The sequence below is a fragment of the Euleptes europaea genome, chromosome 5 (assembly GCF_029931775.1).
Source record: "Euleptes europaea isolate rEulEur1 chromosome 5, rEulEur1.hap1, whole genome shotgun sequence".
Taxonomy (NCBI): Eukaryota; Metazoa; Chordata; class Lepidosauria; order Squamata; family Sphaerodactylidae; genus Euleptes; species Euleptes europaea.
This window is the reverse complement of record NC_079316.1, coordinates 83,191,631-83,216,019: the sequence shown is the minus strand read 5'-3', so window position 1 is coordinate 83,216,019 and position 24,389 is coordinate 83,191,631. Positions and strand designations below refer to the sequence as shown.

General features: G+C 41.4%; 1 protein-coding gene across 1 annotated transcript; it reads left to right on the top strand.

Annotated features, from left to right (window-relative positions):
• The first annotated feature begins 1,375 nt into the window (after positions 1 to 1,375).
• LOC130477704 (lysosomal acid lipase/cholesteryl ester hydrolase-like) lies at positions 1,376 to 20,948 on the top strand. The gene is made up of 9 exons (XM_056849750.1): positions 1,376 to 1,492; positions 2,262 to 2,379; positions 4,810 to 5,008; positions 6,131 to 6,240; positions 6,881 to 7,017; positions 8,873 to 9,013; positions 13,934 to 14,005; positions 19,068 to 19,139; positions 20,715 to 20,948. Exons 1-9 carry the CDS (start codon positions 1,376 to 1,378, stop codon positions 20,946 to 20,948), a joined length of 1,200 nt encoding a protein of 399 aa, XP_056705728.1.
• Positions 20,949 to 24,389: the final 3,441 nt, after the last annotated feature.

Below are 24,389 nucleotides of genomic sequence, written 5' to 3'. Positions count from 1 at the left end.
AGGAGATAAGGGAATATACTGGAAATGTGGAAAGGAAAGAGGAACGTATATGCATGTATGGTGGCTGTGTAAAAAAATTAAATTTTTTTGGAAAAATGTATTAAGGGAAACAAATAATTTGATTAACAGCAGAGTAAAAAGGAAACCAGCATTTTGTTTATTGGGAATCCCACCAAAAAACTTGACGGACCAGGATAGAATTATTTGTCAATATAGTTTTGCTGCTGCAAGAATTGTGATAGCTAAAATATGGAAACAAGTGAATAAGCCTTCAATTATTGACTGGAGTGAGAAATTATGGATGTATATGAGGATGGCCAAATTAATGGAGTTTCTACATGGAAAAGATATGGAAGAATTTAAAATAACATGGCTTAAGGCCACCTCATATTGGGAAAAGTTGGCAAAAATGAACTTTACTGTATTAATTAATGAGATATAGAAATATGTTTTTTTAACAACTTTATCTTTTGTATTATTAGTTGTAAAAAATACTGTTTAGACACTTCTTTGGAAGTCGGGTGAAGGGTCACTTTTAGGTGGGTGGAGGGAAAGGGTATTTTTGTTTTATTGGTATTATACAGTAATTATGAATGTATTAATTACAATATATGAATACCCTTTTACACTTTTTTGTACTTTGTTTATTGTTTCAATTTTATATATATATTTTCTTTTTTCTTTTTTTGTTTTTCTTTTTTCTTTATACTGTATTTGTTTGTTTTTTTATGTTTTGTTACAAAAAAATTAATAAAAATTTATTTAAAAAAGAAAGAAAACAATAGAGTAATATCTGTTGAAGGGGTACCACAAAGGGACAATGTTGTATCTCTGTGTTTGACTGCCTTCAAACTGGAAGGTTTTTTGTTTTATTTTTTTACTTGCTAGAATTCCATCTGGTTTAAGGCTCAGGAGGCACAACAAGCTGGTGATGCTTTCTCCAGGATTTACAAACTGGTCATGAGAAATCTCAAGATCTTTTTTTTTTTTTTTTTTTTTGCAAGACCATCATTAGTTGGTGGAACTTCTGCATTGGCTGGAGAAATCATGAGTTACAGAGGGGCCCCAGAAGAACAGATACCCCTTTATGACTAGATGTTTCCTCCAACCAATGCTGAAGTTAACTTTCATCAAATGTTTTGTATGCTAGTTTAGTACTTGGTTATTACCTGCTAAAAGTTTCCCAGCTGCTTGTTATAGACAATAATGGGTTAGGAGGATCAAAGTTGTGACTCAGTTTAAGGCATTTTCAAATGTTCATGTGTATGCTTCATTGCTGGCTGAGGACCTTGTATTGTGGCTTCAAACCTGTATAACGCACAGATAACACATGCTCCATTTTATTAATATATGTTTCTTTCCAAACAGGTTCAAGATGTGGCTTTTTATTATCATAGCATATTTATCTCAAGGAATAGTCGGTTCAGAAAAGTCCACATCAGAAGATCGTTTGGAGAAATATACAGTGGATCCTGAGTGCTTTTTAAATGTTGTAAGTTAGATAAACACTTTTTACCAACATTCATTTGGTATTCCCAAGCCAAAAAATAAGGCAGGTTAAATATGAGTGCTCAACCTAGAAATAGTGCAGATATTGTTACTTACTTATAAGGCTGAGGAAAAGTGCTTTCCCAAGGTACATTCTACACTAATATTTAACTAATTTTCCCTGTGCATTATGTATAATCAAGTATACACTCCAAGGCCAACATATCCTGGCAGACACACTATAGAATGGCATGTGGTGTGGATATCCTGGTAGATTATGGGATCTTCATGAGATAGGATTGCCATCTCCAGACTGAGAAATTCCTGGAGATTTGGGGCTGGAGGGAAGGGTTTAGGAAGGGACTTCAGTTGAGTATAATGGGTCTACCTTCTGAAGTTGCAATTTTCTCCAAGGAACTAATCTCTATAGTCTGGAGATTAATTATAATTATGGGAGATTGCCAGGCCCCACTCAAAGGCTGGAAACCCTATCTGTGAAATGCCACAGAGTGTAGCATGCAAGGAACAATCCTAAGCAGTCTTCCCAGAACCCTATTAAGATATATTCAATGGGGCTTAGTCCAACCAAAGTGTTCTTAGGATTACACTTACAGCCTTCTTAGTCCTAAATCTTCTTTAAGGTTCTCTCTCTTTAAGATTCTCTCCAAATCTCCTTTAAAATTTCTCTTCTTTCCTTCAAACAGATGTATTAATATAGGTACAAATCAGATACCTTCAAACAAGCCTAGTATGTGTGTTTTTTCTTCCTACAGAGTGAACTTATCAGTTATCATGGTTATCCAAGCGAGGAACATCATGTTGAGACAGAAGATAAATATATCCTTACAGTTTATAGAATACCTCATGGAAAATACAATTGTGGTGACAAAGGTCGGACATATTTGCTGCGAGAAAACTTGAACAAATTATACAGACAATTCCCTACTCCAATCCCCTCTAGCTTTTGATTTTGTTTAGAATACATCTGTGTGAACACAAGCATCAGGCTGTTCATTGTTTGGACTGATTTCTTGTAGTGTTTTCTTTTATGTGCTGAGGAACTGAGTCACATTTCTTAATGTTTAGAAATATTATCTGAATCTGTCAGCTCCTATGAAAGCCGTAGACTTTTGACATTTCTTTTCATAAGGGCATATTAATTTTTTAAAACTCCAAAAAGGTTGGTGTCATTGTGACAAGATTTTTTGTTCAGTGTTTTACCAAAGTGTATGAGTACTTATGTACATTAATTACACACACCAAACAGAATTAGATATAATGATGCACAATGGCCTCTAAACTGTTCACAATGGGGCCATGTACAGATCAGGGGTATTTTTCTACATGCCAAGGGGGAAGTCTCAGGTATGTAAAAGAACTGCAGAAAAAATCATTAGCATACCTTTTCATTTTGACCTCTTCTCCATCCCCTTTCAGTCCTTTGATTCTAGGGTCTTGTCTAATCTTAGTAACCAGCACTTCTTGTACAAGAATAATTACAAATGGTGATACTGGACATCCATGAAGTGTTCCTTTTTTAATTTGAAATCTGTCAGATGGGGGCGAACATGAGTCCAAGTACCCATGCATAAATGACCTAAGTGATTATTACTGTTTATATGGCAGTTTGCATTGCTGCAATTTTTACTACTAAGTGCCTCATGCAACTTTGTGGAGGTGCTAGGCTGAGCAGTAGGCCAGTATCTGCTTTATATGCAGAAGGCCCCAGATTCATCCCCAAACATTGCCAGTTAACATGTATCCAGTTAACATGTTCAGAGCTGCCAGTCAGAGCAGACAAGACTGACCTGGATAGACCAGTGGCCTGACTCGGTGGAAGGTAGCTTCATAGAAGGGCAAGGTCTGCTGGGCAAAACCCAACATGGCTTCTGTAAGGGTAGGGCCTGTCTCACTAACCTATTAGAGTTTTTTGAAAGCGTCAATAAGCATGTGGACAGGAATGAGCCTGTGGATATTGTGTATTTGGATTTCCAAAAAGCTTTTGACAAAGTCCCCACCAAAGACTGCTAAGCAAACTTCATAGTCACGGGATAAGAGTACAAGTCCTCTTATGGATTGAGAGCTGGCTGAAAAATAGGAAGCAGAGAGTAGGGATCAATGGTCAGTTCTCACAATGGCGGGATGTGAGCAGTGGGGTGCCTCAGGGATCTGTGTTGGGACCGGTGCTTTTCAACCTGTTCATCAATGACCTGGAGTTGGGGTTAAACAGTGAAGTAGCCAAGTTTGCAGATGACACCAGATTATTTAGGGTGGTTAAAACAAAATTGGACTGTGAAGAGCTCCAGAAGGATCTCTGCATACTGGAAAAATGGGCATTAAAATGGCAAATGAGATTCAATGTGAATAAGTATAAAGTGCTGCATATTGGGACAAAAAATCCCAACTTCACATATACACTGATGGGATCTGAGCTGGCAGCAACAGACCAAGAAAGGGATCTTGGGGTGGTAGTAGATAGCTCAATGAAGATGTCAACCCAGTGTGAGGCTGCTGTAAAAAAGGCAAATTCCATGCTGGCTATAATTAGACGAGGAATAGAGAATAAAACTGCTGATATCATACTGCCCTTGTATAAATCTATGGTGAGACCACACTTGGAATACTGTGTACAGTTCTGGTCACCACACCTAAAAAAGGATATTACAGAGCTTGAGAAGGTGCAGAAAAGAGTAACCAAAACGATTAGGGGACTAGAGCAACTGTCTTATGGGGAGCGGTTAAGACGCTTAGGGCTGTTTAGCTTGGAAAGAAGGCGGCTGAGGGGAGACATGATAGAGGTCTATAAAATTATGCATGGTTTGGAGAGAGTGGACAGGGAGAACTTTTTCTCCCTCTCCCATAATACTAGAACACGGGGTCATTTGCTAAAGCTGGAGGGTGAGAGATTCAAAACGGATAAAAGGAAGTATTTTTTCACACAACACATAGTTAAATTGTGGAACTCCCTGCCCCAGGATGTGGTGATGGCTGCCAGCTTGGAGGGCTTTAACAGGGGAGTGGACATATTCATGGAGGAGAGGTGTATTCATGGCTGTTAGTTAGAATGGATACTAGTCATGCTGCATACCTATTCTCTCTAGTATCAGAGGAGCATGCCTATTATTTTGGGTGCGGTGGAACACAGGCAGGATGGTGCTGCTGCACTCATCTTGTTAGTGGCTTCCTAGAGGCACCTGGTTGGCCACTGTGTGAACAGACTGCTGGACTTGATGGGCCTTGGTCTGATCCAGCAGGGCCTTTCTTATGTTCATCAACTGATGCTATAACAAAAATTTTAAGTCATACATGTCTGTTCTACAGGTCCCAAGCCTATTGTGTTTTTGCAACATGCTATACTTGGAGATGCTACCCACTGGCTTTCAAACTTGCCCAACAACAGCTTTGGTTTCATATTAGCAGACGCCGGCTATGACGTTTGGTTGGGAAACAGCAGAGGGAACACCTGGTCTTCACATCACAAGACACTTAAACCAACTGAGCAGAAATTCTGGGAGTTTAGGTAAGAAAACAAAGAACCTTAATGTCAACTGATTATAAACTCACCCATCAAACCTATGAAAGAGTCTCATTGATTCATTTATCAGCCAAACTAGACATGATGAAGGAAGCCATTTTTTTAGTTACATATCATCCACATTCATGTATCAAGTGGAGGGTGGAGATAATATTTAAACAGAAGGTACATTCAAGTTCAAGGTACATCCTGCCTCCTTCCCTGCCTTTACCTCCCCATACTGTATTGCTTCAGTCACATTTATTTTATAGTATTGCTATCCTACTTTTCTTCTGTCATAGAATGCAGGATGATACATATATGTTTCCCAAATCTGCCACCTAGACATGAATCAGAGACAGACCTGCTTAGATGAAGCAAGTATGCTGTAATGCATGACCTCCAGAGCCACTGCAGTGTAGTGGTTCGACTAAGCATGTTCTTTTGCCTCAAAAAAAACATGCTACAGCAGCAAAACGGCTAGAAGAAAGGGACAGGGCAGCCTGAAACCCTTCCCCCCTTCATTTGTAATAGCTGGACACCCAATTTGTTGGCCAGAACAAATACCTTATTTTCCCTAATTGTTCATCCCTGTAATACTACCTCTGAGGAAGACATATAACTAGCTTAGCCTCTTGCAGTAAACTTCCATTTATATCTCCCTTCTTCTGTAAGCAAGGACGAAGTGGGAAAGATGCTTAGCTTTAGTCTTGCTTGAAACAGAGCAAGGCAGAAGCTATATCACTTCTCTCTCTTTCTGGAGAAACAGAGGAAGTAGAGCAAGTGTTTAACTCCCAATTTGCATGGGATTCAGAGGCTGGATGCAAAAAGTGCCCTCCCATTAAGAAAGGAATCTTCTGTTCACTGATGGAGTCTTTAATTCACAGAAGGACTCTTTCTGTGAATAAAATGACTCTTCCATGAGTGGAAAACACCTTCTCTTGCAGAAGATTCCTCCACATAGTGGAGAATCTTGTTATGTCGTAATTCTGTAATTAAATTAATGATCACATTAATGATTAATAGAACTCGGTTTTAGCACCAGGTAGTTGACATTCTTCTTTCTGCACCTCTTTCTGCAGTGGGTGTTATTAATTCATTATTATTTTTTTGTGCATATCTTTAAAGTTTTCACGAGATGGGATACTACGACATTCCAGCAGTAATATGCTACATATTGAATGAAACAGGGCAAGAACATCTTTATTATGTGGGCCATTCTGAAGGTTCTTCAATCGGTATGTTACAGAATTCAGGCTGTTTCACAAGAGCAGCATCATGCAATGTGAAAATGTGTCCCACCAACATGTTGGTATAAAGAAATTGGGACAGATCTTATCAGTTTTCCTAGATTCAGCATTACAAAGGAGCAAAGCTATGAAAAATAGAAAGCACTCCATCATAATAAAAATAACATCCCTGCCATCTCCCAGTTACCATGTGCACTGTAATTATACTGGTATTGTAACTGCAGTGCAGAATATGTTTGCACAATATACAAATATTCCCAGTAATTATTTTATAGTATCAACGTCACTTGTAGTAATGAGCAGCTCAGGCTTTTGAATATGTTTTTTGGGAAACTGGTTTGAAGTGTTATATCTTTTCTTGTAGTCCAGTGAAGGTTGTGTTCTCCAGAATTGTAAACATTCTCCTGCCCTGCTAAAATCAGTAATATAAACATATAAAATATAATCCAATATAATATAGGTTGAATATAAATATAATATAAAATATACTCCTACTGCTGCTAGCAAGAATATAGCATTAAAGATTATTTTTCTGTTATCTGCTAATGAACTGAATTTACTACATAGACAATGAAATTGTCGTTTAATTTGCTGGCTCAGGGTTGCTATTTTTTTGCTTTTTGTTTAGGTTTCCTAGCATTCTCTACTTGGCCAAAACTTGCTGAAAGAATCAAATTATTCATTGCTTTGGGACCTATAACCACAATTACATATGTAACAACACCTGCTCTAAATTTGGCATATGTTCCTAAAGTAATGCTTCAAGTAAGTACTGGATGCCAGTAGAGCTGGACCCTACTGAAATGATGACTGACAGGTATATAGTCCAGTCCTATGCACATATGTTTGGAAGAAAGTTCAGGTGGGGTGAGTAACAGCTCATTCCTGAGCCTGGGGGCCGATTGGGCTTAGGAGGCACCCATACCCCTACGTCGGTGTCCATGCCACTTACGCTATGCAAAGTCTCCTGCTAAGTCAACTGATCTCCAGCCGATAGAGATCAGATCTCCTGGAGAAAAATGGCCGCTTTGGCAATTGGACTCTATGGACTTCCTCCACTCCCCAAACCCCGCCCTCCTCCAGCTCCACCCCCAAAATCTCTCGCCGGTGGCGAAGAGGGACCTGGCAACCCTACTCACAGGGTGTCTGTTGTGGGGAGGGGAAGAGAAGGTGATTGCAAGCCAGTTTGATTCTGCCTTAAGTGGTAGAGAAAGTCGGCATATAAAAACCAACTCTTCTTCTTCCTCTTTAAAAAGAGATGATAATGAGTACTGAACCTTGATTCATTTCAACCTTTTTTTCTTCCTGCCTGTTCCTAACTCAGTTAACAGTATCCATCAAGAAGTCAGCAAAGAGACTTGCATAGTGAAAATTAAATGCTTCAAACTTCTCTACTGCCAGTGCCAATATCACAGAGTGGGCAGAGGGAATGGTTGGTGTTGTAGGCCCTAAACCTCCCATGTCTCATTACCTCACACTTGTGGCTTCTGCTGCCTTTCATCATGAAGCCTTGGGAGACCTCAGCTGCTGCTCCAAAAGCATAGCCACATCTCCTCCAAACAGATGATAATCTTGAGAACGTTAGCGGATATATGGTTCTGGTCAAGAACCTGAGCACGGGGAACAGGAACCATCTGTAATCATCTGTCCTCTTGCCATCTGCTCCTACCTCTTTCAGTTGCCACCAGTGAACAGGCAGGGAGAGGGATGCAATATTGTGTGTTGCATTCTGGGTACCTATGACAAAAGCTGCTGTGCCCTCAGACCAGGAGCAGGCCCTTTAAACATGGGCTCCACGCACCAGGTTGTCCTCCTTGGCCTTTGCATTGTATTCCTCTCCCAGGCCACCTCACCCATATTGCCTCTTAGAACTTAGTCCCCATGACTTAGGGTTGCCAAGTCCCTCTTTGCTACCAACGGGAGGTTTTTGGGGGAGGGGGGAGACCATAGCAGGAGATGCTCAGGGGTCTGCATGTAGCTGGGAGAGCGGAGAAACAGTTGGGAACGGTGCCAGCTACAGCAGGAAGAGCAAGGGAAGATAGCATGGGGCACTGACGGCAATCAGGCACACCCAGAAAAGGTGAGTCAGGCATAGGCAGTCATGGTAGGGTTGCCAACCTCCAGGTACTAGCTGGAGATCTCCTGCTATTACTACTGATCTCCAGCTGACAGAGATCAATTCACCTGGAGAAAATGGACATTTGGCAATTGGACTCTATGGCATTGAAATCTCTCCCCTCCCCAAACCCCGCCCTCCTCAGGTTCCACCCCAAAAACCTCCCGCCAGTGGTGAAGAGGGACCTGGCAACCCTAATGATGCACCTGTCTGGAGTAATCATCTCTCCAGTCCACCTAGTATCATGAACTACCATTGGCTACCTAGGCTTATGGCATCAGAGTTATGATAGGTCCTCAGGAGATGCAGCATTCCATAATGTGTGGTATACCCCATCAACTTCCTTCCCTTCTTCAAGTGAAATGCAGCCACTGAGCCTCACAGAGATAAGTGGTCGGCAGAGTGCAAGGTTCTGGCATTTTCTAAGAAAAACATGATACATACAGAATTGGTTGATTATTTCAATTGTCTTAGTGTTAACTACTTGAAAATATAATCTTTCAGGTTTTCTGGGGCACAAAACAAATTCTTCACACTTCCGTTTATCTGAGAAAACTATTCACTAAATTCTGTAATTATCAGCCTGGATTCTGTGCCCGCTTTTTATCTTTTATATGTGGAAATAATATCCCCAACATAGACATGGTAAGTAGGATTCTTCTCTTTGTAACACCAAACCAAGCCAAACTTGTGTTTAGATTCTGTAGGTTTGGAATGAGACTGAGAGTGAAGAAGAGTTGGTAGGACCTAGTGAAAGTGTAACTGATACCAAAGTGAAGTTTAAAAAAAGAAAAGAAAGATTCACTTCGCCAGAACTCTGCAGTTCAGGGCATCCATTTTTGCTGGGAACAGGCCTGTGACTATTTACTTAGAAGCACGACTGCACATTGCTATCCCGGGACTTGCCAGCATGAGCAGGGTAGTGAAAGGTTGCAATCATAGGTATACTGCCTGTGATTAAGCCCCATTGATTAAAGTGGGGCTTACTTCGAAGGAAACGTGTGGGATAGTACTGCCAGATATGCGTAGGTGTGGATCCAACCCATATTTTACTTATCGCCGTTTATGGTAAAGCAAAACAAAAACAAATCACCTCTGATGTTTCAAAAATAATGGCTTGGGTCCAAAGATCACCATGAAAAGAGCAGGATGCACCTGTACAAATGCACCAATTCTCCACCAATAAGCATGCAAAATATGCCACTCTGAAGGGTCCGATAGCAATTAGGAATATGTATTTATGCTTGAATCCTTTCCTTTTTAAAAGCCCTTTCCTTTTTATTATTAAGCTTGTATGACCCAAGGTCTTAAGCATAAAACCTATGTATCAGAACAGATCAAAACAGGCAAACCAGTGTAACATGACAAGACCAAAAAAACCACAACCCCAGATCAATAAAATACATACAATAATGACACATTAAAAATGATATGTAACAGTGAGTCTATACAGTTCCTCATACCATTTTTAAAATGTGATGGATGTTGTTGGAACGCAGTGGGTTTTCATTCTTGATAATGCTATGAACTTTCAGGAAGACAATCACCTATTATAAGAAATGCAGTAACTGCATTAGCCATTTTGGATGTAAGTAGCTGAGAAAGCTGTTCCTCCCATCCAGACAGGCCATAGGGGATGTAAATTAGTTATAGCTACAGCTTTAAGTTCTGCAGAGTAAAACCAAACTGGACAAAAGGAAAGGTGCATCAGCAGAAGTGCAATGGCCGAGCCCCATGAACTCAACTGAGCAGTTTTAACGGAGTTGCTGAAACATCGTGGGCTCACAACTGATGGCCAGTCTCACAGGAATGTTGCAGTCATATGAGAAGGCAGGTGGGATAGTTCCCACTCTCCCAGATGCCCGCCCTCAAGCTGCCTGGTTCCGACTGAGCTGGTCTATATGGTCCTTGACCATGGACGTCTAGCTGTTGGGAGGAATGGACTGTGCAGTGTTGCTTAATGCTAGCACAGACTTTAGAGCCTCAAGGGAAGGCAGTAGAGAGTCAGTATTGGGGTTGATAGGGTACTTTCTAACTTTTCCTTTGTCCATTCCTGCTGCAGTCCCTTTGTCACCCAGCATGCTACTCTTGCAAGTTTCTTCCTTCCGGTTCCCTTTTCTCTCTCCTTTTGTCCCCCGTGAGGGCTGGACATGCTTTCTACCATCTCTCTACAACCTAGCTTAGCAAGAAGCCTTTACTCTGCCTTTCCTCAGAGTTAATTATGGAGTTCTCTTAAACTATTTATGCAGGGTCGATTTTGATGCTCTCTCAAAGCTCCCTTTTAAAATCTGACCTTTAAAATGCCTATTCACAGTCCCGATGCAAGAGAAGAAAGTCAAACAAATTCCACCCCCCACACTCACCTGCTCCTTTGTTCCTTTGTTTGCATAGCCATTAGCAAGCATTGTTTGCATAGCTAACCCGCAACTGTGATTCTTCATGCGTCCTTGAGTGGATGCTTCGAGGCGGGGACGGAACAAATAAAAATGGTTGCGCTAAAGGGGCTCTTAAGAAATGCAAAGCAGGTATGTGCTGGCCTCGTGGTGACTTCTGGGAAGACGGTTCAGTGTGAAGAACTCAAGAAAAAATGGGGCATTTCAGCCTGGAACCTGCTGCTAATTCCCAAGCATAAATGGCCCAACAATAGAGAGCTTCTATTTCTTTTCTAAGTAACAAGCCTAAGTGTGAACTTATTCCTCAAGCAGCCAGATTATAGGATTCTGCTGTGCAGAGACTCCGCTCTGCTTTCACTAGATGCCCCACCTGTTATGAGTTCACCTTGGACCTGTCTCCCATCCTATATGGCCGCAGATGAGAGCAAGATAAAAATCCAATAAATAAATAAATCTTGACACCACCAGAAATTCCCTACAAGCCTATTTTCCTACAGATCTCTCTGAAATGAAATCATCAATTGAACGATGATTCATTGCTGCAGCAGTGAGTAAGCTATATAACCAAAGGGTTTCCTTAGATGCTAGCTATGTTTTGAAGATTCCTCGCCTCCTAAAAACCAAAAAAGTGTCATATGGTACTGCACAGGGCACAAATGATTGCAGTATCCAGCTAAATCAGGGGTGGGGAACCTTTTTTCTTCCAAGGGCCATTTGGATATTTATAACATCATTCGCAGGCCATAAAAAATAATCAACTTAAAAATTAGCCTGCTATATTTGGTCAAACGTTTAATTAACTCACTTCTAAAGAGCCAGGGTCATTTCCCCCCGACTCCCCCCTTTTAAACACAGGGAGGGGGAATTCAAGATCCATTTGTGTCTTACCTGAGAAGACCCTGCACAAGTTTGCTTCGTGGGTCAGTCACAATGATCTCTAGTAGCATCCGGGCGGGAGACCTGCCCGCAAGCAGGCAGTGGTTCTCCTGCGCATGGGAAGGGGAGGCAGGCAGGCATCCATCCAGTTTCGGGCTACAGGTTTGCCAGCTGCGGGTGCAGCACGTGCCCCCCAGTGGGGTGGTGGCAGTTTCCCGGCGCTTTGCCTCCCAGCCGGCTCTTTGCAACACCTCCCCGCAACTGGAGTGCAAAAGGTTTCAGGCGCTCCCTTACAAAGTGACGCTGCTGAAGGCTTGCTGCTAGGCATGGAAGGAGCTGAGGAAATTTCTTTAAGGCTGACACGCCGGAGCGCAGCAGGCAGACCGGGCCACCTGAAGAGGGGAAGTGGGCTGAGAGCACAAGAGGCAACCTGAGCGAAGCTGTTTGACTCTTTTCCTGTTGCTACAGAGAAGCGTCCGTTTATGCATGGGAGGTTTTGCTTTGGATCTGCTGCGCTCTAGATGTTTGCCTTCGCAGGGCCAGACCAAACGATTTCGTGGGCCTTGAACGGCCCATGGGCCAGACATTCTCCACCCCTGAGCGAAATGTTTGCAAGACTGAACCAGCGTGGCTGAGATCCATTCCCAAGTAGTGGCCACTGATAGGCAGAACAAAATGGATGTTTGTTTGCATCCAAACATCACAATAAACGATGGCTTATTTAAACTACAATTTCTTGCACAAATCCTCATTAGTCTACATACATAACAGACCAGCATTTGTTCATAAATATCAGTTAGAAGGCTGGTTGCAGCCTTCCCCATTTGCAAGTGGACCCCTTGAAGAGCCAGCGTGGTGTAGTGGTTAAAAGCGGGGGTTTGGAGCGGTGGAGTCTGATCTGGAGAACCGGGTTTGATTCCCCACTCCTATACATATGGCCAGCTGGGTGACCTTGGGCTAGTCACAGTTCTCTCAACCCCACCTACCTCACAGGGTGTCCGTTGTGGGGAGGGGAAGGTAAGGTGATTGAAGGCCTGCTTGATTCTCCCTTAAGTGGTAGAGAAAGTCAACATATAAAAACCAACTCTTCTTCTTCATCTTCTGAATGCTAGCCAAAGCTCCCTTACATTACCTGGCTGCTAGCAACATCTCAGTATGTTTACAGCCACTTGCTATTGCAACAAATGGGAGCAGGAAAGCCTCTTTCTTCTCACTCTGGGCTAAAGACTGCCAGTCTTTGTCACTCTTCACTTTCTGCCTAGCTGTTTCACTGAATCCCTAACTTTTAAACCAGAAAATATAAATCGTTTGTAACGCCCATACCCTTGCTCTTTTGCTGATCATCAGAAACTGTTACCCAAATGGCCTACACATGTATAACCCTCAAAATTTAGAGCATCCTCCTTGTGCATCAAGCATGTAGACATGTATTCCAAGGTGAGATTATATTAAGGGACCACTTCCTGTTTATACCAAGGTTGCAAATTCGGAGGAGCCCTTCACTATGTTAATGGGATGATTCTCAGAAATAAACAGGCAGAAAATAGAATCAAAGTTTAAATCTTTATTTAGAAAAATAGTACAAAGGAAAGAAGGAGGCACATGGAGAACTGTATGCTCACCCAAATGCGTATGCGCACACACATATACAGAACACATACACAGCTGGAGGAGCTTCTGTCCTATGGACAGATTTGTCCATGTGTCAGGTTGGAATTTGCTACTGAATACTGCATGTGAAACCCCACCTGTGGAATTACCTGGTTGCCTTTTAGGAGCTAGGCAGGAATGGGGGGGGGTGTCCTTCAAATTTGTACAGAAAGGGACTTTGTTCTCCTTCCAATTGGAAGTGCTTTAGTCACATTCTCACAATGTGAACCATGCCAGTATTGTTAGGAGACAAAATGAGATTTGACAACCAATCAAAACAACAAAATAGACCTACCTCAGTGAAAGGAGGTCCCTGTCTGCTGAGGTCATGTTGGTTTTTCCCTCCATGTATGTATATTTCAACAAATGAATTGCAGAGTTGCTCTGACATCTATGGGATATGTCCATGGAAGGAGTAGCACCGTGGTTTTGAAGTTTAAAATCAGCAGCTTTTTGTAGCTATGAAAGATCTCTTCTTTTTCATGAGCGTTTCTTTTGATACTACATTTTTAAAAAGTAACTTGGAGCAAGGAACAGCTAGCAAGCTTAACTACTGGCAAGACACTGTTCAATTCTAGCTCTACAGTTTAAGTAAATCCTTAAGAGATGTCCCGATTTAATATGATTAACAATTGTTTTACTGCAGGGCCGACTAGATATGTATGTAGCGCATTCTCCTGCTGGAACATCTTTCCAAAACCTTCTTCATTGGCTCCAGGTATATTGAATGTTCAAATGTAATCACCTATCAATTACTGACATCCTTTCACAATGGAGACAGCCTTTATATTCTGAAATTAAGGCACAGGGAATGTGTTGGGCATCTGGGTCAGCATGAAAACAGGTTGGTATCACCATCAAATTTGATTAAATGGCCTCTGGCACTCAAAAACCTATGAGATGATAAATTTGTTAGTCAGCAAGGGGCCACCAGGCTATTTGTGGTTTTGGTTGCTGCAGACTAACATGGCTACCCCTCTGGAACTGGTGTTAGCATGCACATTACAGCTGTTTCATTTTATGTCATCCCAATTCAGCTATTCTTTATGGAGTCAGAAGCTCTGGTGTCTATCAAAAGGAGTTCTCCCACCTACAAATGCTTTCCCGTCTATTTCAGTAGATAGAGCCAGTATACAGGCACAAAGGAATTCTGTAGTTCTGTTTTATAGGGTTGCCAGGTCCCTCTTTGCCACAGGCAGAAGGTTTTTGGGGCAGAGCCTGAGAGGGCGGGGTTTGGGGAGGGGAGTCCAATTGCCGAAGTGGCCATTTTGTCCAGGTGAACAAATCTCTATCAGCTGGAGATCAGTTGTAAAAGCAGGAGATCTCCAGCTAATACCTGGAGGTTTAGACGATAAACAGCACCAGCTCTAAGAAATAATTCAAAACCAGCAATTTCACACTTTCAAGGTAAGTAATGCACAGAACGCTCTATAATAGGTAGAACACTAGATTCAACAAACATACAAAGGTTACATCACCAAGTATCCCAACATCAAACTCAATAGGGTGCAAACACCCTGGTCTAATCCTGACCCAAATAATAAGAGCAATAATCAAAAACTGTGCTTCAAAAAACAATAGTCATCAAAGGTCCAAAGTCCGATATTCCGATAGTTCAATAATCCAATAGTCCAATAATCCACGTATTGTCTGTCTCAGGAAAATGTTAATTCAAGTATTCAAATTCAAAACGCCACCTCCGGATTTGTGTACGTTTCGCCAACAGTGCTTCTTCAGTTGATTCTCATTCAATCAAAAGGGTCCATAGACCTCTGAAAAATAAATTTACACACCAAATACCTATTCCCACTCACTTTCTTTTGTGTTTAGTGGACATCATTTTTGAAAACAATTTTTTTAGGTATCAGGATTCCTTTTTCTTACAGACGCAAGGAGTGGCCATGGGCGCGGCGTGCGCCCCGTCTGTGGCAAACGTTTACATGATATCATTTGAGAATGTTTCCCTTATGTTGGATCCTATGTTTCAGGAGCATGTGGTTGCCTATTTTCGGTATATTGATGATCTATTTTTCATTCTTAAGTCTTCCTCTTCATATGAGCCATTCTTATTATGGCTCAATTCATTGAATTCGAATCTGAAGTTTACAGGACAATTGAGTTTGATGTTGGGATACTTGGTGATGTAACCTTTGTATTTTTGTTGAATCTAGTGTTCTACCTATTATAGAGCGTTCTGTGCATTACTTACCTTGAAAGTGTGAAATTGCTGGTTTTGAATTATTTCTTAGAGCTGGTGCTGTTTATCGTCTAAACTGTGGTTATCCAGCACACTTATCAATTTTTTAGCTTACACAATACCTGGAGGTTGGCAACCCTACTGTTTCACCTCCCTTCTTTGAAATGAATAGGACTAGCCTGCACACAAAAGATATTCTAGTCACGCAATTTTTTCCCCACATTTTCATTGTTTTTAGGGATGACTCAGTTGGTTTGTGCTCTTTTATTTAGGACTTTTGAAACAACTTAATAAAATTTATTTATTGATTCCATTATTATTAATAATAATCCAATTATTATTTATTAACCCACATATTTGTTTGTTTGTTCGATTTCTAGCTCACCCATCCCTGCCGAAGCCAGGCTTCATGCACATGATACATAATCTCAGTCTGAAGGGCTAGGCTATGTCCCATTAAGTCTCGTGTATGCTTCAAGTCAAGTCAGGTTTAATAATATGGTCGACTGACCAATCACGGGCCAACACATCAAAGTTTCCAGACACAATAGTTTTGCACTGCAGAATCACAGACTGCCTGTACATATAAAGGTGCAAGGTCAATAAAAGCAACCCCTGGTTAAAATTATCATATTAAAATTGATAAAATTGTAAAATATTCTAACAATCATTCTCTAATAAAGCTCTGCGTGTTTTAATAGCAACAGAGCAGAACTTGGCAGTTTGGAGCGTAAGCTGAGGGTCTTCTCCTAATAGGAGCTTCTTTGCCAAAAGTTCAACTGACTCATCAGGGAATTTACCAAGTAGGGGGGGAATAAGGTTTGATCTAACTTCGTGGAAGAATGGGCAACATATCAGTGCATGTTCGATGGTTTCAATGTCCCCTGTTCCACACGGACATAACCTCTCTGATCTAGGAATCTTCTTATATTTCTCCTCTAAAACAGCCACTGGTAGGGCCTGGCATCTGGCAAGGGTAAAGGCTTCCCTATAATTAATAGATTCAAGATGATAAAAATAATCTGCAGGTGAGACCAAGTATCTAGATTTATCAGGTGTTACGAAAAATGGTGATTTTTCATTTATGTGTATGCTTGTGTGTACGTGAGGCCATCCCCACAAAGCAACATGGATACCAGCTCTCCCTTCCCCTTTTCTACTAGGCATGTGTGGTGCCAAACATCTTGCAGTGTACCTAGTCATTGTGTACACTAGCTTCACCTCCCCTGCGTAAAACCAAAGAAGCTCACATCAACTACCCCTCTCTCTCTACCTCATATTACTCCTTAATTTATTAATTGTAAACAGATTACTTATATATACCGTATTTTTCACTCCATAGCACGCACCTGACCATAACACGCACCCCCCCCCCAAGCTGGGAGGTGGTCGGGGAAAGCCGGCTCGTGTCGTTCCAGCGTGCCCAGCCGGCTCTGTGCATCCTGGGGCGCACAGAGCTGGCTGGGCGTGCTGGAATGACGCGAGCCGGCTCTGTGTGTCCCGCCCGCCTCCCAGCTGGGAGGCAGGTGGGGAAAGCCGGCTCGCGTCATTCCAGCATGCCCAGCCGGCTCTGTGCGTCCCGGGGCGCACAGAGCCGGGGGGGCGCACTGGAACGGGGCGCACAGAGCCGGCTCACGTCGTTCCAGCGTGCCCAGCCCGCTCTGTGCGCACATTCGCTCCATAACACGCACAGACATTTCCCCTCACTTTTGAGGAGGAAAAAAGTGTGTGTTATGCAGCGAAAAATATGGTATATATATATATATATATCCCCCAAGTATATATATATATATATATCCCCCAATGAATGGGATCCACGATCCCATGCTGGTCTTCTCCATCAAATCTAATTCTCACTGCTCTGGCTCAGGCCAACCAGCAGTTCACTATACTAAACCAACCCACTAACCAACACAGCACTAGTAATGCAGCCTTAAAATATTACCACCCACCCACTAAACTATAACCCTCTGACAACTATCTCAGACCATAGGGCAATACTAATTAAACCTAGCCGTACAAGCTGGCAATTACATTAGGAGGCAGCAATAATCAATTTAGGCTCAGTTGATACTAAATAACAGCACCATTGGACGTAATTAAAATGGAAACACATAAATCAAATAGACAGCATTATACCTTGTTCACATATAATGATCTAACTTCAGTAAAGCAATTTGATTGGAACGTTAACACACAAATAATTGCACAACTTGGCCTGCCGCAAGCAGTCTGCCAGATCTTTCCCTTCCTCCCTACCAATGTCACAAGCCATCCATGGGGATGTCATGAGAAGAAGGAGATGGAGGAGGAGGAGGAGGAGTTGGTTTTTATATGCTGACTTTCTCTACCACTTAAGGGAGAATCAAACTGGTTTACAATCACCTTCCCTTCCCCTCCCCACAACAGACACCCTGTGAGGCAGGTGGGCCTGAGAGAGCTCTAAGAGAGCTGTGACTAGTCCAAGGTCACCCAGCTGGCTTCATGTGTAGGAGTGGGGAAACCAACTCGATTCACCAGATTAGCATCCGCCGCTCATGTGGAGGAGTGGGGAATCACACGTTTCTCCAGATTAGAGCCCACCACTCCAAACCACCCCTCTTAACTACTACACCACCCTGACTCCCACTTATGGGTCACATGCCACAGTTTGAGAAACAATGGCATACAACAACTGCAAGATAGTCTAATATTATTTTCTGAATGCTGGTTTTCTCTATTTTGCCCTATGGGAATGGCCTCACATAGGCACAAGGGTACACATAAGACTGAATGAATCACATCCAATGACTAATGTGAGATTCTTGTTTTTTATGTTATGTTTCAAGTGAGTCCCAAAATGTACAGAATATTTAGAACAGGGTTCCGCTTGAAAAAGTTTTTTAAAAGTTTGAGAACCACTGTTGTAATGTTACTGACTTGTCGCAAGGGAGAAGCTTTGAAAATTCTAAAGGGCTATATAAATTATGATCTATATCTTTGAATATTTCAGATATTTATTCTAGGAATGGCACCAGGTTTCCTCGTCTGATGCCTGGTATCAAAGAAAAGAACTTTCTAGCTTAGTATTCACTCCCTACGTGTGTGTGTGTGTGCGCGCGCGAGTAGAAGTTCCCTTTATTGTAGTCTTGTTTCCAGTGAAGTACAGCAATGAAATAAACTTATCTATCCATAACTTCAAGAAAAAAGAAATCAAATTATCTGAAAACTCTTGCTAAAATGATGCAAGAGCAACATTCATAATCTATAGCAATGCAACGATGCACGGAAACAATACTTTACAGAGCTATTGTGAAGACTGCAGAGGTAAGTATGTAAAGCTATTAATGTGTTATATATTTGTTTGTGTAGCTATTTATACCCCAGTTTTCTCCCCAGCAAGGAAAAAAAAGCATCGTACGTCATTCTTCCTTTCTCCATTTTACCCTCAAAATAGCAACCCTGGGAGGTAGGCCAATATAAGAGTCAATGAATGGCCCGAGGCCAGTCACCGCTTTCATGGCAGAGCAGGCTTTCAAACTTTGATCTCCCAGATCCCACTTGTAATTATGGCATTGTATAACTATGGATGATTTAATTATAGGTGTTTTTTGAAAAACAGTTCAAGGCATATGACTACGGCTTCCATGAAAAGAATATGCAGAAGTATAATCAGGTAGGGCAGCAGAACAATTAAGACACCAGCAGGAACTCATGAGAACTGCATGAGGGAATTCCCTCACTGGTCCCTGCTTTCTCCTCTGGCTTCTCTGGTTTCTCTTCTCCCCAGCCACCTTTTCCCACTCCCTTCTTGGTGCTGTCTTCTCCTCTTATCTCTTTTCTTCTGTGCCCTCCTCTTCTCTCCCCATTGCCCCCACACTGGTTCCCACCTCCCCCTCGTCCTCCCACTGCCCCCCTCTTTTCTTGCTTCCACCACCACTTCTTCCTCCTCCTTGCCACTAGGAGGGGGAAAGGCGGTGGCTAGAGGAGGCAGGCACTGATGCCAGCGGTGTTTGGGGTGGGAAGGAGCCTGCAACCAGCCACAGGTTTCCTCCCAGCTCAGCTGAAATACGGTCAGTGTTAATTAGGGCTATACATATAGGGTTTACCGAGCCGAAGATAAACCCGAAATAAGCCGTTTCAGCTTTTCCCGGGTTTAATTTTGGCCAAATAGGGGAAAAGAGGAATCCCGGCAAAGCCAGATAGCTGCTTCCCGAATAACCCCAACAGGTATTTGGGTTATTCAGGTTCAGCTATTCCCCTTTAGATCTGTGCTGTGGGCCTTCCCTGGGACTGGAGAAAGCCCACAGCATGGAGGTAAAGCAATTCCACACCACCCCGATTCACGGGAGCCCCAGGAATCATGGTGGTGTGGAATCACTTTAGATCTATGATGCCATGGATCTAAGTGAAGCCCATCCCGTGCAGCTTCCCTGGAGCCCAGGGAAGCTGTGTGGGGTGGGCTTCATTAAGATGGGCAGCATGGATCTAAAGAAGCCCCCACCCCCCATCACCTGTTTCTCCTAGGTGTAGAGAAACGGTGCATGCTGGATTGGTGTCAGATCCATCTTCCTGGGTTTGTCTGGCATCCAGAGAATCCTGGGAGGGTGGGTTGCTTTTAGACTTGGGGGCGGGGGGAGTATTTTTTGTCTTTGGGTTTATTTCCCCCCCCCCAGACATTTAAAACAAAAATTAGGTTTGATAAACCTGAAGCTGAAAAATACTGCTACACAGCCCTAGTGTTAAGTCCCCAGCTCTGACCGCTGCCTTCTCCACCAGCATTGCTCATGCATTTGAGGGGCTGCTTAGCTCAGGACTGCTTTGGGCTCCCTCCTAGCTAAAGTATTGCCTACACTCAGTGCCCATCTCTTCTGCCCATTGCCTTCTTTTGAAGGGGGGCTGTATTTGCTAAGCCACTTAACTTTTTATTCTTACTTTATGTTTTTTTATTTTGACTTCATTTTGCCCTTTGGTGTTATGCACCATAAATGACAAGAAAAAGTGCAGATGTAGTATTTATTCACATATCTAGTGAACCTTGTTCTTGGGTGATATGATATTATACCTCACCATTGTCTTGGGAGCATATTTTTGCAAATGAGATCACATTCCTTTGGAGCCTTGAAAATACAAATATTTCCCCCCTCTTTTTACAATTCTGAATCAGCCCTAAACATTGGAATAAAAATGTTCTTGTGCTGCTATACATTTACAGAACTAGCAACTTTAAGCTGTCTTTTTGATTCCTTAGACAACTCCTCCCGTATACAAGATAGAAGATATAAAAATACCAATTGCATTCTGGACTGGTGGACGTGACCTGTTCACTCATTCAAAAGACGTAGCTTTGCTACGCTCTCAAATTAGTAATCTTGTGTCTGAAAATCATATACCTGAATGGCAGCATTTAGACTTCATCTGGGGACTTGATACCCATGAGCGCATGTACGTGAAGATCCTTGAGATGATGAAGCAATATGCATAATCCCAGCCAGAATGGCTCGCTGATCTTGATCAATCAGCACATAAAAGCAGACATTACCAATATGGTATATTATTTGTTTGCATTTGCTAAACCACTTAACTTTTCATTCTTACTTTATGCTTTTGTTTTCAAACTATCCATAATCCCACTATGTTGCTTTGATGCCTTCATGGAACTGAGGACATGTCTGGTCCACAGAGTATCCCTAATCGCACAAAGGGCTGCTTTCTTGATGTTACTGGATGCATTCAAATGGAGATTACTGAAACAATGGGAAAAAAAATCCACCAAACACTGTTTTAAAAGTGAAAACACCAATCCTCTTCTTGAAAATGGTTTGCTTTGTAGTTGGTATAAGGATGCTTTTGTAGCTTTGCTGTGTGTGTGTGGGTGTAAAGTGGCTTCACATGGTTTTTTGAATATATGATATGATTTGGTCCTCCTTGGCTTTAACGAACAAGCTTAGAAGAAGTAGAAATTTTACCAAAGGTCTTAACAGATCCCAATGCAATAAGAGCTAAATTTAAAATGGGCTCTGATAGAAGAAAAAATATGGAGGATCAATGAAAACATATTGAGGAGGAAAGAGCGTAGAGAAAAAATACATCTAGCCATACAAGAGTATTTAATCAACAATTTAGATAGGGGAACTCCAGATACAGTGGTGTGGGATGCTGGGAAAGCAGTTATTAGAGGGATCTTGATTCAACAAAATTCTATTTGGTATAAAAATAAGGAGAAAAATAAGTCCATTTTAGAGAATATAAGGCAGAAAGAAAGGCTCCTTATAAAGAGCAAATATAAAACTAGTAAACAAAAAATACAAAATGAATTAATGCTATTACAACAACAGTATGCAGTTTTGATTATGACAGAGATTGAAAAAAAGGTTTTGTTTAATAGACAGAGATATTTTGAGCATGCAAACAAAGCAGGACAATGATTCAGCTCAATCCCCCCTTTCTGACTATATATTACTCTTCCTACACACTTGACACTGAGACACTGTCCTTCAGTGTTAATCCTCTGAAGATGCCTGCCACAGCTGCTGGCGAAACGTCAGGAAAGAAAATACCAAGACCACGGTCACACAGCCCGGATAACCTACAAGAACCAATGAACTCTGACTGTGAAAGCCTTCGTCAATATTTTTATACAGGACATTGTCTGCAGCAATTTCAGTCCCACTGTCGTCTATTTGGTAATTTAAAGTAATCTTCTCTTTTCCTTTAATTTCTAATTGGTCTCCATTTGCTAAGTGCACTCTTCCTGCAGCATTTGTGTTCAATTCAGTAAATGAATTTATATCTGATGTCATATGTATGGAAGCCAAGGCTTATGATTTTTATCAGTTTGTGTTACATGGGACACACAAAAATTAAATTGCTTTCTTGAGGAAAAATCCTTTTGTCTCTGTGATACAGGGCGAGTTTGTTTGCTGCTGTTGGTATTTGCACCTTTATTGAGCAAACACTCCCTCTGAATATGACCTGGCTTATTGCAATTGAAACAGATAGGTATATTCTTTTTGTCTTTGGGCTTTTTTGATCAATTGGCTTAGTTCCTGCTCACTTTGGCCTGGTCTCTCGGACCATGTAACTTGAATCATTCTTGCTTTTGTTCTGCTCATGATAGCCCTTTTGCCTGCGGTACTCAGCTCTGATTAGAACATCCTCCAACTTAGAATCTTTTCCATTAAATGTTGAAATGAATGCAGAGTAAGATTCAGGGAGAGAACTTAAAAACAGTCCAACTTTTAAACTGTCACCTAACAATTCACCAGCAGTTGCAAGCTTGTCAATTAGATTTAATAAAGTTTCGGTATGGGTTTCTGCATTTCCATTTTCCTGTAGTCTGATGGAGAAAAGCTCCCTAAACATTGAGACTTTGCTTGCTTCATCTTGCTCACCAAAAACTTTCCTTAAGGCTTCAATCATCCCTTTTGTTGTTTCTTGTCCCTTTATGTAGACCAATTGGGAATTAGCCAGTGTACTTATAATTAAATTTTGTGCTTTGCATCTGCATTGTCCCATCTCGTGACTTCATTTTCAGGACCTGAAGGTCGTGGAACAGTTAATGAAAAATTAGCTCTTTCCTCTTTGAGCTGGTGCTCAATTCTAAAAAGCCATGCATTAAAATTGTTGCTGTTTAGTTTCTCAAGGATGGCCTTTCTCTGTGCCATATTTGCATTCCAAGAAATGGGGAAGAGAGAGAAAAACATTCTGCATTCAGAGCTTAGGAGTAGCTGTTAGGCAAATTCCCAGCTTCTTTTGTCACCTTGCTGGCAGGCTGTAAGGCCTTGCAGTAGCACAAGCAAGAGAACAAACAAATAAGTAGGAAAAAAACTTTAAAATTCACTCTGGGCCACCATAACCCCATTGGGATTTTATATTTGGTTAATATAGCAGAGTTTGCCCAGTCATGGAAGCGAGATATTGAGTGCAATAAATTCAGTCTTCCCAAGAAGTAAATTGCAAATAAAAGTAGAACTTATATTTATTCAGGTTCAGTTTGTTAACATTCTTGTTGCAGTTGATTAAAAACAGAAAGCCTCGTCCAAAGAATACATGTCCCTATACAAGTGGCTAGCTAATCCAGCGTCATGTGAGTGCGAGTATGATTGTATGGTGTATGCAGGGGAGACCTGTAGAAACATCTGCCTCCTTTGCAGACCATGTGGAAAAAGCAGAGAGACAAAATGGCTGCTGAGAAAGGAGGAGTTAGAGAGCAGCCCCCAAGTTCAGCCAAACAGCAACATCTCATTAAAGAAACAGCAACTACAAACTTAAGAGTAACATAGCGCTCCCCAATGTCCAGGCATGCTGAGTCGCTCTGACTCCAACAGTTATAACAACAGACCCCAAATATATTCAAAAAACATTTATAGAATACTATACTAGATTATATGAAAGAGGAGATGTAGATGAGCAACAGATAGATAAGTATCTTTTGGGAAATAAATGTAATGAGATTAACCAGACATTACAAAATACCTTGGAAGAACCTATAACTCAGGAGGAATTAAATAAGGCAATTAATAAAAGTAAACTTAACAAATTACTGGGACCAGATGGTTTCACAGAATTATATTATAAATGTTTTAAGGATCTTCTTAGCCCACTCCTTCTGAAGGTAATGAATGCTAGTTTGGAGACTGGTGTAGTACCACAAATGTGGAAGCAAGCTAATATTACCCTAATACCAAAACAAGATGCAGACCATTTGGAAGTGAATGATTTTATTATTATGGCGATAGCCAGATAAACTACAAACCTTATCAGTTAAAATTGATTACATTATTAGATAATTAAATTAAAATCTCTCTATACAAAATACAGATAAAGTTGTATCAATTAAAAATCACCATATTCACAAGGCATATAACGATTAAAATCAATTAAAATCACTAATACCCTTCTCCGAACGAATTTTAATAGCTAC

What these genes read in the sequence shown, in the direction of transcription:
- LOC130477704 (XM_056849750.1), top strand. Translation starts at nt 1,376, where the DNA reads ATGTGGCTTTTTATTATCATAGCATATTTATCTCAAGGAATAGTCGGT. An exon ending in ATACAATTGTGGTGACAAAG is followed by an intron (nt 2,380 to 4,809) that starts GTCGGACATATT and finishes TCTGTTCTACAG; the next exon opens with GTCCCAAGCCTATTGTGTTT. An exon ending in CAGAAATTCTGGGAGTTTAG is followed by an intron (nt 5,009 to 6,130) that starts GTAAGAAAACAA and finishes ATATCTTTAAAG; the next exon opens with TTTTCACGAGATGGGATACT.